The following is a 19,657-nucleotide window of genomic DNA, read 5'->3' on the forward strand; positions in this document are numbered from 1 at the left end:
TTGTATTTTAAGTAATAAAATAAATAATGATGTCTGCTGGGGACGTGAAATTTAAATGACTCATTTTCAAAAAGCCACAATTTTGTATAGATAATCACATTTGTTATATCACCACAAACACCCCAAAATGATTATAAAATATATGTCTAATCCAAAAATACTTTTAAAAGAATCCCGTTCTAGAAAAGAGCAGGTATTATAAAAAATCTTGACAGATCATTTAGTTAGAAGACATGCTTTTGCACAGTATTTTCATTAGTTCAGTTCTTCGTCTTATCACTTTCATGAAGGACCAAATAAAATAACAGACACATAAGTATTGTTTCAATCCCATACATCATTTCTACATAAGACCAGGCACAGACAGATCAAAATCATTAAAATCGTTAGCATATTCAATTAATAAATCTCTGGCCCCTGACAATATGTTTTCTGCACAAAATGAAATGATTTTTTTCTCCATTTATTATCATGCAGATGTGAAACCGATTGTAGCTGAGTATTGCAGAATCCATTTAACAGGAAAAATATGAGTTAGATCGCAAACATTTTTGAGTGTTTTTTAAAATAAATAAGGAGAAAACAGGATCAAAATGATTAGAGAGTCATCTTAAGAAAAATACATAGCTGGTCAGATTAATCATCTTCTGTATTTGTACAATTCATGTTTTTATATTTTGGCTCTTTTTTCCCTTCCGAATTATAATGTACAAATAACTTATGCTTTTGTTTCCAAAAGGGAGCACAAAGTAATTTTAGTTTTTGGCTACACATAATAACATTTGCACAGATGGTTAATACCACAATGTTTTAATAATGAACATGGTACTTTGACACTTAAAAAAATAAACTGGCAGTTGTTTTCAGTAACATATGGTAAACAATTCAGGCACTGCTTTGAAAAAAAAACATTTTCATTTTGCAAAATCTGGTAGAGAGAAAACTATTGTTTAACTGTTTTACCACCATTAGGAATTTGTTTTCTATGTCCTGTCCGTAGGCAGTAATGCTGTGATTTTTTTTTTCCTCCTGTCACACGCAACATTATAATCGTTAATTTTTTTCCCCTTTTCTTTTTGTTTCTGTGCTTCTTGTTTTACTTTGAAACCTCAGGTGCTCCAGTGGTTACTATGGCCGCCCAGATGAACCAGGAGGCTCCTGTCAGCCTTGCCTCTGCAATGGCAATCTGGATTTATCAGACGCGAGAAGCTGTGATCCCCTGACTGGTGCTTGTCTGACCTGCAGGGAGGGATTCGGCGGGGAGTATTGTGAGAGATGTTCTGAAGGATACTTTGGGGATGCTATTATAGCCAAAAACTGTCAAGGTGAGTATCTGTAAATTGACTCATTCACCTTCAGCGCTGTAGAGTGGTATGAAAAAGTACGTACTACCCCTTACACCTTTCTTTTGATCCGGGCCTGATGTGTTGCCACATGCCTTTTGACCAAAGTGACAAAGATTCAGATTTTATGTCCAGGTGGATTCTCTTCCCCGTGATCTATTGGCACGTGTTTTGGTTCACTTGATTCTACAGTCCCGATTGATTGAGATGGTGGAATTAAGGTTGCACTTACTTTTCACACAAAGATATAGAATGATTTTTTTATTGGCATTTAAAAAAAGTGAATTATTTTTATTTATTGGCTGATTTTTTAAACAAGAAGAATTGTCAAATGAGGTTAGTTTTGTTAACCGTTAGGACTTGGTGAGGACTAGTTCAGGTTAAATACAGTACAGGTATGTCTAAATATGCTAAACTAGAAACTTTTAAGGGGGTGTAATCACCCAGTGTACACTTGTATCATAAAGAGCTCTTCTTCCTCCAGAAAGAATATAATTGTTTACCTTAAAGCAGTTACAGTGCCTTGCGAAAGTATTCGGCCCCCTTGAACTTTTCAACCTTTTGCCACATTTCAGGCTTCAAACATAAAGATATAAATTTTTTATTTTATGTGAAGAATCACCAACAAGTGGGACACAATTGTGAAGTGGAACGAAATCTATTGGATTTTTGAAACTTTTTTAACTAATAAAAAAATGAAAAGTGGGGCGTGCAAAATTATTCGGCCCCTTTACTTTCAGTGCAGCAAACTCACTCCAGAAGTTCAGCGAGGATCTCTGAATGATCCAATGTTGTCCTAAATGACTGATGGTGATAAATAGAATCCACCTGTGTGTAATCAAGTCTCTGTATAAATGCACCTGCTCTGTGATAGTCTCAAGGTTCTGTTGAAAGCGCAGAGAGCATCATGAAGACCAAGGAACACACCAGGCAGGTCCGTAATACTGTTGTGGAGAAGTTTAAAGCCGGATTTGGATACAAAAAGATTTCCCAAGCTTCAAACATCCCAAGGAGCACTGTGCAAGCGATCATCTTGAAATGGATTTTGGTTTCATCTGACCAGAGCACCTTCTTCCACATGTTTGGGGTGTCTCCCAGGTGGCTTGTGGCAAACTTTAGACGAGACTTTTTATGGATATCTTTGAGAAATGGCTTTCTTCTTGCCACTCTTCCATAAAGGCCAGATTTGTGCAGTGTAAGACTGATTGTTGTCCTATGGACAGACTCTCCCACCTCAGCTGTAGTTCTCTGCAGTTCATCCAGAGTGATCATGGGCCTCTTGGCTGCATCTCTGATCAGTCTTCTCCTTGTCTGAGCTGAAAGTTTAGAGGGACGGCCAGGTCTTGGTAGATTTGCAGTGGTCTGATACTCCTTCCATTTCAAGATGATCGCTTGCACAGTGCTCCTTGGGATGTTTGAAGCTTGGGAAATCTTTTTGTATCCAAATCCGGCTTTAAACTTCTCCACAACAGTATTACGGACCTGCCTGGTGTGTTCCTTGGTCTTCATGATGCTCTCTGCGCTTTCAACAGAACCTTGAGACTATCACAGAGCAGGTGCATTTATACAGAGACTTGATTACACACAGGTGGATTCTATTTATCACCATCAGTCATTTAGGACAACATTGGATCATTCAGAGATCCTCGCTGAACTTCTGGAGTGAGTTTGCTGCACTGAAAGTAAAGGGGCCGAATAATTTTGCACGCCCCACTTTTCATTTTTTTATTAGTTAAAAAAGTTTCAAAAATCCAATAGATTTCGTTCCACTTCACAATTATGTCCCACTTGTTGGTGATTCTTCACATAAAATAAAAAATTTATATCTTTATGTTTGAAGCCTGAAATGTGGCAAAAGGTTGAAAAGTTCAAGGGGGCCGAATACTTTCGCAAGGCACTGTATATCTGACATCAGCTGGATTATCTGTTGTTTGGTGGAAGTACTTACAGTAGTAATCTGAACTTCATTTCTGTTATTAACCTTGTAGAATACTGAAGAACATTGTTTCGTATGTAGCCAATCAGTTTAAATGTTGTATATTATGGAAACTATCATTCAGTTCACTGCAAAACCAGATTCCTTATCACCAAAATAGTGCTGAACTGTGCTGTTGTAGGTAACAAGCAGACATGGATTTATAATAACATGACAGATCCCATTAATTAAACTGCCTTGCTGTCATAAAAGTTTTTTTTCCTTTTCTGTTCTTTGTAAAAGTTTTGGCTACAGGAGGACAGAAATAGTTTTTTTTTCAAATACGAATTTGATATAAAGTGATGTATTCTATTAACAACATGGTGGATACTCGTATTACTTAGAGTACTCTTATTAGTACTCTTTCTTCAATTATTTAGAGAAAAAAAATATTTGTAGTTTAAAATACAAGTAGTTCAACTAGTAAGGCTCTTTTTCAAAACCTTTCAAAGCAGGCGGAAAATCAGTTAGAAACTAACTTTACACAAAGGGAGAGAGAGAGAACCCATTCGGTGGTCTATTTTTAGTGTAGAAATAATTACTTTTCAAAATCTGATGATAATTGATGTTTTAATTACTCAATGAATTATAAAAAAATATGTATTTTGATTGCCCTGTGCGGATGAATAGTTTTAGGTTTTTTTTAAATGTTTTTCTACTTTCACTCTGTAGCCTGTCAATGCCACAGCAATGGTTCAGTGTCTGAGATTTGCGACCCACAGACGGGGCAGTGCGAGTGCAGACAGCACGTGGTTGGGAGGCAGTGTGATGAATGCATGGTGAGTTACAGTGGATTTATCCGCTGGATTGTGATTAGAATAGATTAACTTTCCCTCACAGTGTGTGGATACATGTACCTAGCACATCTTCCAGTGTTTTAAAGGATGAAGAATAACTGGCACTTTCGTTTTAATCTCGATTACGAAATCATCGATTCAACACGTTCATTCAGATGTGTTGCAAAGCTGGTAGAAAATTTACATTTGGGCTAGACTTTTAAGTCAGAGCTTTACCAGCTGGAATATGGAAGGGTGAGAGGCATACTGGCTGTGAAGAAATAAACCATTTCAAATGACTGTACTATACATGAATTACATCGAAAGATGTGTAAAACCTTAAAGCCAGGTAATAAGTTGGCCCAGAATGATCTTTTTCAATAAACATCTGAAAGACGAGAAATTGTTAAGTTTTTAATGTTCCTTCCCATGGTTTTACTGATTTGCCTTCTTTTCCACTCTGTGAACTGTGAAGCCCAACTGTTGGTGGGACCCCGAAAAGCTGGTTTGTATGCCCTGCAGCTGCAGCTCTGTGGGGTCCATGTCTTCGCGCTGTGATTTGATGGGGAGGTGTATCTGTAAGCCTGGCTTCGTTGGGAAGCGCTGTGATCTCAGGAGGCAGAGCTATGGGCGCAGGGAGACCCGCCGTCCCGTCCTCCAGGTGCCGTTTGAACAGGCACAGCGCTGGGGGTCGAGCAGGACAGGGGGGTGTCCGCGGGGGGCCTACCGGCCCTCCAGTCCCCCTGGCCAAGGGGTAATTCCACCGCATGCACGTGTGGGCTGAAGCAACCTGTGACATGACAGTGGGTGTTTGCATCCCTAAATGAGTTTGGTTTTGGTTTTTAACAGTTTGACTTGGATGTCATGAACACTAACGACTGAACCCCCCTCCCCCAAAAAAATTCAACAACATCAACTAAATAGCTTTTTTTGTAAATATCAGCATGGGCAGAAATTATCTAAATATTATGAAGCTTACTGATATAAAAGGGGAGAGTTATAAAAGTCTGAAATAGGCAGGCTGTTCAATCAGTAACGATCAGGTCCTAACGCCAGCTTGCTATACAAGAACTACATGAATAGTTTCACTCCCTAAAGTCAGGGATTCTCATATTGTGCTGTGCAACTCTGATGATGGAGTATTAATCAGGCCCAAAGACAGACAAGACAAATATTTATTAACAATAATTATTATAACTATACATGTACAACTACTGTTTAGAGAGATATAGTATGTACAGTGCAATAAGTAGGTTTTAGAGTCCAGCCTTATAAAATAATTAACTAAAACACTTTAATAGGCCATAGAGAATCTGCATCCTAATACCAAAATGTATCCCAACCAGTATTAAATCTACCTCTCTAGACAGACGCTCACAAGTGAACAGGAAACAATTGCCCTAATCTATACAAAAGGCATCACTAAACTGGGAGAGAAAATTTACTCTTCTGATTCCATAATACAGGAACTCAGAATTCCTCAACAAGTAAGTAAATTATTTGGGTTGCTTTTTATCATCTGTATCATCCTCCATGTTCACTGGCCTTCTGGCCCAGCTGCAGTAGATAAATATAACAATACCCATCAGTCCAAACATTCAGAGTTAGGCAATCAGCCTGGGAAGAGCAAACGAATCCGGCTGAAACTTCCCGTGTCGCCCAGGAGCAAAAAGTATACATTCACAGAAATTACTTAAAACTTAATATACGCATGTAAAGAACCGCACTTTACATTAGTTTATTATTATTAGTTTATGCACAGAGAAACGTATGGAGTGGAGAATAATGTAATCCATAGGTCTTATTCTTTACCTTTGTATTCCTGAACAGCTAAAGCTATTCTTTATAGTAGACTGTAGACATGTTTCTTTTAGTGTGATGGCAGCCTACTGTGCTCTTCTTTTGCTAGAAAAGCTACACAACCGCGGAGGAGGTGTCTGTTGCTTGATAAATGAACTTCGGGTTCATGCATCTTAAATAACTGCCATGGCGCTTGGACAGCTTCCTCTTCAGTGTCTGCAGCACTGGATCATTCTGAAAGAAATGTCAGCTATCTCTCTGCATGCAAAGACTTTAGTGAATCTGGAGATTACAGTGAAAAATGAACAGTGTTATTGTCTCCGCAGTCTCCCTGTACAAGGTACAGATAAAAAATGTTTAAATAGTTTAGCCCATGGAATTATGAATATTAAGCTGATTATTTTGAATATCCTGACCACATGCTTCTTTGAACACTATTCTGATCACAGTGCAAACAGATTTAAGCCCTGTACCATATAAACATGAAATATTTACAAGAAATGATATTCTAAAGGCATTCTTGCACTGATATAAATCTCAAGTAAATTTAATCATAACACTAAATGTCAATGTGTTCCATAACTGACATATTTGCCTCAGCAATTCTTATAACTGCATAATGGGACCACAAAATACCTTTAAACGCTTAATTTGTTAGGATCAGTTGGTCACGAGAAAAAAGGATAGGACCCTTTGCAATGCTAGCCAGAGATTGAGGAGATAAAACAAAGACTAAGTGGAACAGAAGCAGGGTTTTCTTAGCCAAGTCGCGTAGTCAATATTTGTGGTCGATAGCAAGCCGAGACGGTGGGTTTCTTTAGACGGAGGAGTCACAGAAAGGGTAGCTCAATGAAGGAACTCAGTGCTGAGCGTGGGTGTGCAGGTGAGCAGCCCTTAAGTAGTGGGTTGTCGGGAGGCATGGTGCAGGGTGAGGGACGGGGTTGGATCATGAAGTTGTGTGTCGGCGTTTGCGAGAAATAGTCTGGGCTTGTGTCTGATTAGTGAGGTCCATGACAGAATTAAGCAAGTGAAAGCAGGTTTCTATACAGTTGTGGTGCAATCAGAACGTTATATAACGTACAGTGACTGAACACAGTATTATCTTTTATCACAAACCCCAATCAAAAGTAATCTTTAAATGAACTAGAGTATAAATCAGTCCAGGAATAGTATAATAGTAGTAGAATAAAAATTGTTAAAATGGAATAGTGGAGAGCCAAGCTTGCAATAATGTGTTAGACAAAATCACTAAGAGACCTTATAATATTTTATTTATAAAGTACTGCTATTAACCTGTGTTAATGATCTCTGTGTTAATAGCACTCTAGTCAAAAAGTTCCATTTTTAATGAATTCTGCAGTTCTTACGACCACTTGTACGCTTTATCTATAATTATCCTACCATCAATATTAATAGTCCTGTTAATGCCTAAATTACTGTTGTGAAGCAGGCTTTAGGTGTTTCTCATTTCTCAATGCATGATTTTAATGACATCAGTGTTTTGGCATTGGGTTATAAGTCAAACCTAATGAAAATCACTATCATACTGTAACTGCAGTGAAATGTGGACAAATAAATTGTTTGCCATACAGTCATAAATACATTTAAGTTTGTAAATTAGCTGGATGCACAGGACTTTTTGGGTTATAACAAAATCTATTTTAAACAGTAAACCACAACAGCCACTAAAGGGAAAGATCCATTGTTTGAGTGTACTGTATCCCAGTGCAATCTTTGTCTTCAAGTGTAAAAGATAATTATGAGGCACAGTTGGCTTCTTACATAATCAAATTCTTGCTGGACCATCTGTGATATGATTTGATTCTTCTGCCATTTATCAGTGTTTTTATGTGGCTTTATTTATGCGCTGCATGCTGCATGAGATTGTTGAAAATTACAGTTATAGTATTCAAGTTTTGTCACTGCTTGAGACACTATATTAAATTATTTTTGGAAATTACGTTTTTAAATAAAATAGTTAAGAACATTATATTGTTAACAAGACTATGTAATAATTTAAATTCTTGATACCTATTGGGAGTTTAGCTTTACATCAGTGGTGACTTGGTTCTTCAGGAAAATCAATTATTCAGTCTCTATAGTATCTTAACTGATGCATATGAATAGAAAATGAAAAATCAATTCTTAATGTCCAACTACACACAATAAGTACCAAGTCAAAAACCAATTCTTGAATCCAAATATCTAAATTCTAATTACTGTCACTTACTCCTCAGCCAATTTATCAATCCTGATTTTGTACTTTTTGAAAACCTATCATACAGTTTGAAATTGAACTCACTAGAATTCTTAGATTCTTCCGGTCAGGTTTTCATTATCTTCTCCATCCTGTCTCAACCTTTCTGGGATGTCACGCAAAGAACTTCGAGCCCAGAACTGAATCTTTTAAACCCGGAGAGTGATTCAATGTTCTTGTGATTTTTCCAGCCCACTACCTTTGATCTGCAGCCCTCCAGGGGATGTGTACCCTGTAACTGCAACTCCTTCGGTTCCAAATCCTTTGACTGCGACGAGGGCGGTCAGTGTAGGTGCCAGCCAGGAGTGATGGGACAAAAATGCGATCGCTGTGCCACTGGGTACTACCACTTCCAGGAGGGAGGCTGTATACGTATGCATTTCTCTTTCATTCTCGGCTCACAGGGGTTCATTAACAAAACATCAAAACATTACATGAATCTGGAAATTAACAAAGCGCTAGCTACAAAAAGCTATTTTCTATGTGAAAACTTCTGGCAGACCTAGTATGCTCAGTTTAAGCATAGTACTGTACACCTGGTTCATAGAAAAAAAAAACAGATCTTCTTGCATTCAGTTTAGAAAATCCTTAATGTTTATCTTTGCCTGTGTGTGTGCTCTGTATTGACAAGTGCAATAATAGTCATGTCTTACAGTCAAGCCTCAGAAGGAAATTCATTAAAGAAATTAAAGTCTTAGAACTGACATACCTGTAGAGCTGTAATTTTTCCTCTTTTCGAGTAACATTTTGGCTTCCTTGCCTCCACACAGCATGCCAATGTCCACATGTTGGTAACAACTGTGACTCAAACACTGGCCAGTGTATCTGTCCCCCAAACACTGTGGGTGAGAGGTGTGACAGGTGTGCTCCAAATTACTGGGGTCACGATATCGTCAGTGGGTGTAAGGTGAGTTTTTTTTACTTTCTTTTTCATATAGATATTTTCTCATAGCTTGTAAAAAAAAACTCAACATCACTGAGGAACCAGACAAGTTGATGGCCTATCACTTTTTCTGTCCTACCTCAAATTTTCATATAAGGTTTTTAGCTTTTTAGTTTTTTTGTTCAATTCAGAACAGTTTTTCCCTTTACTCATTGAAATAACAATTTGAATTAGCAAAAACTGTTAAAATACTGTAGCACTCTCAGGTTGACATGGGTATGCACCCTCACCACTGCCGCCTCAGGCCCACTGCTGGGGACTCGAACCCAGGCCTCAGGCATCAATCAACAGGGACCCAGCCTCTCGAGCCAAAGGGAAATCTCCCCTCAGCCCGGCGGCTGTGGCCCCTGCTATTCACAGGGAAGGGCAGTGATGTCACCACGCTGGTAAACCAATTGCACAACCTGCAATGTCAGCCGTATGCATTACAATACTATGTTTTAATGTTAACAGTAACATTTGAAGGCTGGACTAATGGATTTAAATTTATTTATGTAAGGAAGTGAGAGATGCCTTCTTTACAGTTCCTTCCTTTGCAGTTCTGCTGTTCTTATTACCTCATAAATTTTAATTTTTCACTATCTAATTGAGTTTTACTTTTAATAAAATACTGAAAACCTCCTCCTTTCAGTATTTTAATAGTTTTAAATCCAATGAATAATTGGAAGTTAATGTGCTAACAGCTAATGCAGAGTTTTATTCTTGATATAAATGCAAAGTTAAAAGGCCTTACCAGCTGAAGGTTAATGAAAAGTTAATTAAACAGGTACAGGAATTTCCAAGGAAATGTTTAAACAATTACCATGTCTGCCTGAAATTTAACAATATGTTAAAAGTCATTTTATTTTCCATGTCCCGTTCTCTAATGTATTATGTTTTTTTAACACACATAGAATTTCCCTACGGGATTAATAAAGTATTATCTATCTATCTAGAATATTAATACATTAAAATAAATATGTTTTTATATTTATTCAATCCTGCTTCTTTACAGCAGTAAATACAAGCCAATAAATTTCTGAGAAAATGTTTTTTTGCATTTTAATATAATGTTATTTTTAGTCTGGTGTCTAAGTTTTCCTTTTTTACACACACAAAAAAAACAACATTCTGACAAATTATAGGAATACGTTTCCTTTTGTTGTAAAAAGCTTACATGGAAAAGCACCATCTGCACTACAAAGATTTGACATTATTAACATTAAATAGCATACGTTCCTCTTTGTTTCTTTCACAGCCTTGCAACTGTAACCTGGTGGGGTCCCTGACCCTGCAGTGCAACCCCGATACTGGCTGCTGCTTCTGTCGTGAGCAGTTCACTGGGGAGAAGTGCTCTGAGTGCAGGCTGGGCTACAGAGATTTCCCACAGTGCACTGCCTGCGACTGCTCCATGGCCGGCACAGCTCCTCAGAGCTGCGACACGGAAATGGAATTGTGCTCTTGTACCGACAGGACTGGCCAGTGCAGCTGCAAGGTACTGTACAGTACGTAACATGGCTCAGTGGCACCGAGCCTGTTGATAGATGTGACGTCACCGGCTAGAAATGTAGACTGTGTCGAATTTCTCCCATGGCAACTGACCCCATCTTTTGGTGTAGCAGAGTTCTCCTCTGTCTAGAAAGTGACCTTGAGTGGCCTGGAACCCCAGACAGTTCTATCCACCCATCCATTTTCTAACCACTTCACCCAGTTCAGGGTTACAGGGGAGCTGGAGCCTATCCCGGCAAGCAACAGGCGCGATTTGGGATACACCCAGGACGGGATGCCCACCTGTCGCGGGGCAGACAGATGCAAACACAGACACCCACACACTCACACCGGGGCCATTTTCCCCAGAAGCCACTTAACCTACCAGAATGTCTTTGGACTGTGGGACGAAACAAGAGCACACAGAGGAAACCCCTTGAAATATGGGGAGAGCATAAAAACTTCACGTACTGCAGACAGCACCCAAGGTCAGTAATTGAACCCAGGGCCCCAGTGCTGTGAGTTAGCAGTGGTAATGACTGTCAAGAGAGTTGACTAGTTGAATTCTAGCAGGACAGAGCAGAGGCTTTCATAGGCTGATGCCTGTCACTCACTAATGTTGCTGAGGAGAAGAAGGATGAGAATAAGGTGCATCAATTTATTGTAACTGCATTATGTAATTTGTACTTAACATTAAAATATAAAATGGCGTGCTATGAAAAAGCACTTTTGTACTGTAGGTAATTATTTTTGTGGTTCATTCATGTGATTATGATGTGCAATTTATTCTATTGTATTGAAATGTATTGAAAAGCTTAACTGCAATGCAGTGCCAGCAATATTGTAAAATGTAGAGACGCATGTACTGTCATAGAATTGAATATTGCGAAAGCAATAATTACATACAGAGCTATGTTTTACATAAAATGTATATGTACTGTAAATACATGTACTCCACAGTGTACATACAACAAAATTATAAGGTAATTACAGTGTATTAAGTGTATTACACTTACCAGTGTATTACACTTACCTGTAATCTGCCCTATTTTGAAGTGTATCGGAATATATAGCCGCACATATATAGGCTCCCCTTTAAAGGTTTTTTGCCATGCGACTGAATGAAACATTTTCATGTGAAAAGTACAGTACTGTATAGTAAAACAGAAGAAAGAAGGCTTTCAGAAGGCTCCCCGGCCAAAACATTGTATTTTCTTTTTTTCAGCATGGAATAAACCTACAGTATTACTTGTTCCAATGGTGTATAATGGTGTTGACCTCACAGAAAGAGAAAGACTCAGATCATACCATGTTAAAAACAAACATTGCTTCAAAACAATTAATTGTTTTGATCCCTTCTTTAATTGACAATAATACATTGAACAGCAAACAAACAGACATTATTTTCTTCAGATGGCTTAATACAGTAATACAATCAAATAACCATTATCATAATTACCTGTATGAATGTAATGGTACAGTATGTTCTTCACTTACCCAATCTTGGGAAGTCAACATTTTCATCTTGCATACAAAATATGATAATTTTATTAATCTGTTGAAGCCACACACCTCTTGCTTCACATGTAATGCAGGAAAGTAACTAAACTTAAACTGGCATGCTTTTATAAGAATCTCCACCTATATAGTTATTTATGTGTTTTGACATCTTCATCTGTAAAATAGCTGGTTTATAGTAAATCAGAAATAAAAGCTTTATCAAAAACATTTTGAAGACACTATAGAATAATCTAAATTTAACCGATTATGTAAAAAATGTTTTAGAAAATCTGAAAGAATGCAAGAGAACATTTAGTAATATATATAAATACCATATTTATACAGCAACTAAAGGCAATCAAACACTTCATCATAAGATAACGCTTCATTTTACTATAGTTGCATGTAAAAGAAACATTGACTTGACCTAGTTTTCAAACCTAAGTCTCCACCACGCTGAGAAACTCTGAAGTTAGTTCTGGTGTCATATATGCTGTCAGGTGCCAAAATAATTTTGGTATAGCAATATGTTTATTGATTAATCATTGTGTGCAGTTAGGCATGAAAAACCCAATCTAGAGGTAGCTGTCAGAATGACGAACAGGGTATCTTTAGAACTGACTCAGGAGTCAGAAAGAGAGAAGATGAAAAACAAACATGTCGCTTCGGGAGAATGCATCTACAGTGAGCCTCCCTCTTTGCCTGCTCTGGGGACAGTCACACACCTATTGCAGCTGTCCATTCTAGACCGGGGTGCATTTTTGGAAACCATTACAATCACTAATAACTGTCATATAGTGGGAATAATGGCCAGGTGCTTGCTAAGTCGGAATTGCAGTCCTTCCACACAGCAGGTTTCTCTAGCATGACACATTTGTGGTTCTTTATTGGCAGCGCTGTATAGTATTCGTGAAAAAAATACCCCACTCACTTTTGAGTCTACGTGGGTGTGCTGGATAGAAATAGACTTGACATGGGCAATACATTCAAATTACAGAAATCTTTAACTCCTTGACTTTGACAGTGGGGTGACATTTTGACAATCTGCCAAGCAGCCTGCAATTATGACTAGTGATGGCTTTTACTTTCTTTAAAAAAAGAAAATCTTATTTCTACCGAACCTACCTTAAAATAAAATCCCCACTTACCTGAGCATTTCTGCAATGGAAGAATATTTCCTCTCCTGAAAAATCTGTTCATGTGTTAAACTGTGCCTGGTCTTTTTAAAAGTTTATTTTATAGATTTAATATATTTTTATGAAGCTGAAATGTTATTATTGAAGAGTGTATTGCCATCATGTTTCCTTCATATTTAATGATGGTTCTCTGTATTTTAAGATCTTGTTCCAGTTTTTAGAAAACCGGATATCAAAGCTTTTACATTTTCTGGAAGATACTATATGTATACTTGTTAAAATATGAAATTTTCACCCAGATGAATTGCAGCCTATTTCTAAGGGTTTGTATGATTTGTGTGATTGTGTTGCGTCTCAGTGGAATACACCTACTCAGGAGTAACAGTGCGCAAGCAGAAGGTTTTGTGTGACTTTACCAGTGGTGTAAACCTGTCTCCCTCCTCAATGCTGTCTCAACATTAACTGACACCTTCACCAACACAACCTCTGTCAGGCTCTCCACACAACGTTTTCAACAAAACCTCCTCTTGGAAGAAGAGCAACAGTTTTGCTCACAGAAACCTGTTACTCTTTCCTGCTTTTCCAGTGGTGCCCCTGAGTAGCGAGGACAGTTTGGCATGGTTTCAGGTGGTTTTCCGTTCGCTGTTTTGTGGAGCTAAGTGAGAGCTAATTCATTTTGCTTTAGCCTTACAATCTCACAGTATCCAGCTCTATAGTAAACTTGCCAGAGGATGGGATTAACATCTTTGGGTTTCATTTTGCTTCGGTTAGTATTCAATGAAGGCAGTATTCAGAATTGCTGTACATTAGGGGGAAAAAAATTAACACTGCTCTGTTCAAAAATATTTTTTTTAATATAATTTTGCACATTCTAGTTTTCAAGAACAAAAACAATCTTCAATCTTGAATGAAAAGGTAACTTTAGTTATAAACTATAGTTCTGCATATTGTGCTTGGTTTAGTTAATCTTTTGGAATAGGTTATGTCTTCTGAGGCAAATAGCATGTGATGTACTGTATCACAGTTTAGGTGGAATAATGGATCAATATCTGGGCCTCACTAGCCAAGCTCAAATACATTTTGGCATTGGCTTGGATCGGGAGCACCACTGGAAAAAGAGATTCTGCAACCTCTTAGACTAGATTAGATTTCACATATATTGTTAAGTAATCACATGCATACACTAGACTGTTTTACCTTTTGCTGTTTTCATTTAAAATGGTACAGATTGAGTCATGTTGAAAAGTCATGTTGTATGTTCAAACTATGTTGTGCCTCAGAGCAAAGCCCCCCAACATGCAAGCAGGAAAGCCCGTCGTTTTAAGATTGTAATTCTTTCATTCTTTTTTACAGTATCATTTATAGCTTACTATGTGATACTGTTTCAGGACCCCATTTGCATTAGAGCCCATAAAGAGTTGCATAAAGAACATAAAGAACCCGACAGTATTGGATAGTCCATACTGTGTATTTTGAACATGCTGTAATTCAAAGGTAAAATCCTGAACATTAATTGCAGCCTATTGTCTCACCATGTATACAGGCAAATGTGGAGGGGCTTCACTGTGACAGATGTAGGACAGGCACTTTTGGACTAAGCACAAGAAACCCACTGGGCTGCAGCAACTGCTACTGCTTTGGCTTGACTACTAAGTGCACAGAAGCCAAGGGACTTATTCGTATGTGGGTGAGTACAAAACTGCTGAAGTGTATAATGTGATAATGTCATTTCCAGCAGGGTCCTATTAGTCACTTGAAGTGAGGTAATTGGGAAGATTGATTGATTTATATAGCTTTGTTGTTTGACATATGCTGAATACAGTATTTTATTCCATTCCACCTGCAGCAGATCTGTAGGAGTTTTTAATGCATTTGCTATTTTAAAGAAGTTTTGTGGATCTAATGATCTTTCATTTTGTCTTTCGACCACACAAGGTTGTGTTTTATCTTTTCTTGCCGTGTAATTATATTAGCTATAGTGGATATAATTTTTGTTTTTTAATCCTTTTCCTCACTTCTTAACTAATCCTTACAAAGGTTCATTCTGATCAGAAGACACCATTGTGTGATGTGAAGCAAGCAAATTTTTGGTACATTTGCTTTGCAAAGCACTAACCAATACTCTAGGGTCCATGTCATATTGCAGGAATTATGGAACAATTCAGAACTTCTAAACTTTAATAATTCAATATACAAAGGAAAGAAATGCAAGAGATATATCACGGTATTTGCCTTTATCCATTTTGGATTTCTGAATGGAAAAGGGTAAATATAAAAAGCGAAAGAGATCCTTGGTCCTCATTCCTATTATGATTAAGTACATTGGCCCATTTATTTGCCAATGAAAATCAGTGCTGTATCAATTTAGGGAGGCACTAGAGCAAAAAAAGAAAGATTCTGTATATTGGCTGGTAGGCAGCCATCTGAAGATGTGTTCTCGTTTGCTTTTAATAAGAATTGCCAGCTAGAAGAAAGACTAAAAAAACACTACTGTACCTCACTCTCAGCAGCGTGTCCATGGAGACCATGTCTGAGTATCTTTACAGAGCACTGAGAAACCTTTTTTTTCTATAAATGGAAACAACAAATTAAATAAAGAACACACATTGAATCTAATCAAATGTTGTTTACTTCAAGAAAAAGTGATTTTAGCATCTGTGACTTCATTTATTGAAGTTTGGGGGATATTCTCTAATTCACTGAATCATGAGATTGCATATAGTGAGAAGTAAGAGTCCACTATAGAGAGCTCCCTATCATAAAGCTCACTGTTGGGATTATTTCTCATCCCTTTTGGTTGTGCTTGTGAGTGGGAATATGTTTTTTTTAATTACTTTTGGGATCTTAACAATTCATAAATGTATATATGGTAATTAGTTAGTATTACGGTATGTAAGGTAGAAAAAGTTTTATTCATCTAAAGTTATTTTTAAATTGACAGCATGGACATCCATGAGATATGACTACATTAATAGCATAAACTTCATATTTAAAATATGAATATTGGTTTCATATTGATCCTGGTGTGATATTTACATAGATTGTGAGTGTAATTTTTTAGAAAAAGTATAGTACAGTACTCATACTGTACTATAGTTATGTTAGATATATTATTACTTCATTATATTAAAACTACTTCTGATTTATATTGCAATGTGTAGCTGACACTCAAACCAGACCAGATGGTGCTTCCTCTTGTGGACAAGGAAAATCAGCAAACAACCACCTCTGGAGTGACCTTCCAGCACCCTGAGATTGTGGCCAATGCAGACACCGTGTCCAGGGAGCTTTCTGAACCTTATTATTGGAAACTGCCCAAGCAATTCCAAGGATCAATGGTTAAAACCCTTTGTCTATTGCTATACGGTCTTAAATGTTAATAAAATCGAATAGATCTGTAAATGAATTTGAAATTTTGAATAAAGAACACAGTTACTGAGTTTTTAGTTTAGAGTTAAACTGTTAAACTGTTACCTAATTGCCTGAAATTCATATTTAATTTCAGTTTACTTGGTAAATCTCACCTGAGACACCAAACAATCTCTGTTCAATCTCTTCAGATTAATTTTGAAAAGCAATAACTATGTATTTCAAAAGTTAGTTCAGTACCCATCAACATTTATTTAAACTATAAATCACTTTTGTGGATCGATGCATTTAGAAGTAAAACAAGTTAAAAACCACAATGAATAATGTTTTTTCTAACACCTGTATCTGGATATTATAATACTACTGTATTTCTTCCAGATTACTGCCTATGGTGGCAAGCTCAAATATGCAATTTACTATGAGGCAAGAGATGAGACTGGACGCTCGACCTATGAGCCCCAAGTGATCATAAGAGGTGGTCCCAATAAGGACAAAGTGATCATGCTCCACATGCCTGCCTTGCAAATTGGCCAATTAACCCGGCATGAGATAGACATGACAGAGGTAAGGCTGCGGGGAAGTCATCAACAAAAACACGAGCCTAGATGTCAGTGTCTCATGGTGTACAGTTTGGTTTCCCCTTGTTTCTTTTCAGCACAACTGGAAGGACTATGATAGTGCTGGGAGAAGCATAACCCGAGAGGCCTTCATGGACGTTCTGTTCCACATCGAGTACATTCTGATCAAGGCCTCTCATGGAAACTTGATGAGACAAAGCAGGTAGTTATGCTGTGTGCGAGAAATTAAAGTTTTTAGTTTTTAGTCATTTTTTTTATTTTTCTTCTGTTGCTTGATCAATATAGGCAGCAAAGTAGATTCCAGTTTGACAAGACAATATTTTTATACAGAAATAAATGATTCTGTTTTTCTATTCTCTTATTATTATTCTGTCTCTTTTTATAAATAACATCTTTTAAACCTGTATGTTTAGGATATTAGTTGTGTGACCGTCAGATTATGATAAATTGCTAGCTGGTATTGTTATGGTTTTTTGGTTGTGGTTGATTAGGTGCCTTTAAGGTATGAACAATATTTTCAATTATTTAATGTAGTGCAAGATGGAAGTTGAAATACAGTATATCACACCAGATCTTTTTTGAACTGCACAGTGTTTACAGTTAAGCTGTGTATTTTCAAATAAGAGCCCACAGGATGAGAAATTACAGTGCCTGTAGCATACTAAGGGAAATACCTATAGAATGTTGTGTAAAATGAACTCTGTTTACCATCCAGAATCTCTGAGATTTCTCTGGAGGTAGCTGAAGAAGGTGAAATCTCCATTGAGAGTGAACGTGCTCACCAAATAGAGAAGTGTGAATGTCCTCCTGGTTATTCTGGACTTTCCTGTGAGGTAAGAAATGCACTTTAACTGGATCACAGTATGAGAACACAACTCTAGATTGAAAATTTTGTTGGCCGAGCTAATTCTACTGTTTCGGCCTAAGGAATTCCACACAGTAGAAAGAGAAACAGATCTGCTCAATGAGGGATTTTGATGTATTTATTATTGCAGCACAAAGGAGTAGTTTTATTAGTAATATATTATTAAAGCTGGAGAGCTTTTTAGTATCCATTACTTTATAAAGAATGCCTTTCCATAGTCTGAAAACCACTTCATTTTTACTATTTTGCAATAAAAATTAATTTTCATATATTAATCCATTTACTGTTTTAGAATAATCAATGTTTCAGACAAAGGTATAATGAATGAGCACAGGAATACCACTGTCAGATTTCATTTTAACCAATCTCCGGCAGTTCTCTCAAACTATTTATTGAAGCCTGAAAAAACTAAACTGCTTCATCTCATATACAGTACATGTGGGGCTGTGAGGGAGCCTGTATGTGTCTATCACAGCAAGCAATGGGCACAAGGCAGGGGGCACCCTGGACAGGACAGCAGTCCATTGCAGGGCTGACACACAAACACAAACACGCACACACTCACACCAAGGAATAATATTCCCAAAAGCTGATCCACGTACTAGCTCAGTATGTCTTTGGACTGAGGAAACAAACCCCACACAGATACTGTAGCACCCCAGGAACAGAGCCCAGGGGCCAGGTGCTATAAGGCAGCTATGCTAACAAATGCATCAAATGTAATTGCAGACTGTTTGATTTTAAAAATGTACATTGAAATTGTAATTTATTATGTGCTGAAATAATACAAAATGTTTAATCGAGAAAATGCTTTTAATAGTGATTTGGTTTAATAACAGAGAAGGAGTGAAGGAAAAAACGAAGTCACCTGGGTTCGACGAACACAGCTAAAGTATCAAATCATACATTATTTGCTTGAATTCACAGTTCAAAATTCTAGTTCAAAAGAACCACCACACCTTTTGTTATTTCATTCCATTTTGGTTTTAAAATACTGTACATACAGTAACTAAATCATCTACTTGCTTACTTGTACCATTTTAGACTGTGGTAATTATGCAACCTGCTGGATGTTTGCCCTCCAGGAAAAAAGCTGTGCTCCACTGTTCAGCCAGCTGCCTGTGTTCTTATATATATTGTACAAATAAATAATGGACAAATTCCTAAAGCTGCTTTGAAAGCTAACTTAAAACTAATGCTGCTTTATTTGGCCTTATAAGTTAATTGCATACCTACAGTAGGTGAATTGCAGGTTTAATTGAAATTAGTAATAGTAATACAGCACTGTCTCACATGAAGAAAAACATAGTGCTATGAAGGGCTTGGGCCTGGATGTTTAAATCCCAGTAAACTCTGTATGGACTGGCTTCAGTGCAGCATCTTTAAAGCCAAGCCTCCAGACGATACCGTATTTGAAACAGGATGCAGCCACAGGGTGTTGTGCTTTAATTTGGCAGGAGTGTGCTGCAGGGTACTACCGTTCCTCTGCTAGAGCGAGTGACAGAATGTCGAGATCCAGCCTTGGGAGCTGTGTTCAGTGTCAGTGCAGCGGCCACAGTGACACCTGTGACCCTGAAACCTCTGTCTGTCAGGTATTGTTCTTATTCTTCGCTTGCTTGCATTTTCATCAGCGAGCACCAGCATCTCT

The 19,657-nt window shown here is 37.5% G+C and overlaps 1 protein-coding gene across 8 annotated transcripts in view; it reads left to right on the forward strand.

The window, feature by feature from the left end:
- The window catches only part of lama2 (laminin, alpha 2), a 203,708-nt gene that overhangs the window by 129,015 nt on the left and 55,036 nt on the right, over positions 1–19,657 (forward strand). For 5 of the 8 annotated variants that reach the window (XM_088626879.1, XM_088626882.1, XM_088626883.1 and 2 more), the window contains 12 exons: positions 1,114–1,325; positions 3,991–4,097; positions 4,570–4,848; positions 8,343–8,523; positions 8,922–9,058; positions 10,332–10,568; positions 14,741–14,884; positions 16,359–16,535; positions 16,945–17,130; positions 17,222–17,346; positions 17,860–17,977; positions 19,467–19,601. In XM_088626879.1, coding sequence (XP_088483005.1) covers positions 1,114–1,325; positions 3,991–4,097; positions 4,570–4,848; positions 8,343–8,523; positions 8,922–9,058; positions 10,332–10,568; positions 14,741–14,884; positions 16,359–16,535; positions 16,945–17,130; positions 17,222–17,346; positions 17,860–17,977; positions 19,467–19,601 — 2,038 coding nt within the window. The remainder of the gene's footprint in view (positions 1–1,113; positions 1,326–3,990; positions 4,098–4,569; positions 4,849–8,342; positions 8,524–8,921; positions 9,059–10,331; positions 10,569–14,740; positions 14,885–16,358; positions 16,536–16,944; positions 17,131–17,221; positions 17,347–17,859; positions 17,978–19,466; positions 19,602–19,657) is intronic. The other 3 variants (XM_088626884.1, XM_088626885.1, XM_088626887.1) reach the window with 1 other exon arrangement.

This window comes from Lepisosteus platostomus, chromosome 3 (assembly GCF_059453375.1).
Source record: "Lepisosteus platostomus isolate fLepPlt1 chromosome 3, fLepPlt1.hap1, whole genome shotgun sequence".
NCBI classification, from domain to species: Eukaryota; Metazoa; Chordata; class Actinopteri; order Semionotiformes; family Lepisosteidae; genus Lepisosteus; species Lepisosteus platostomus.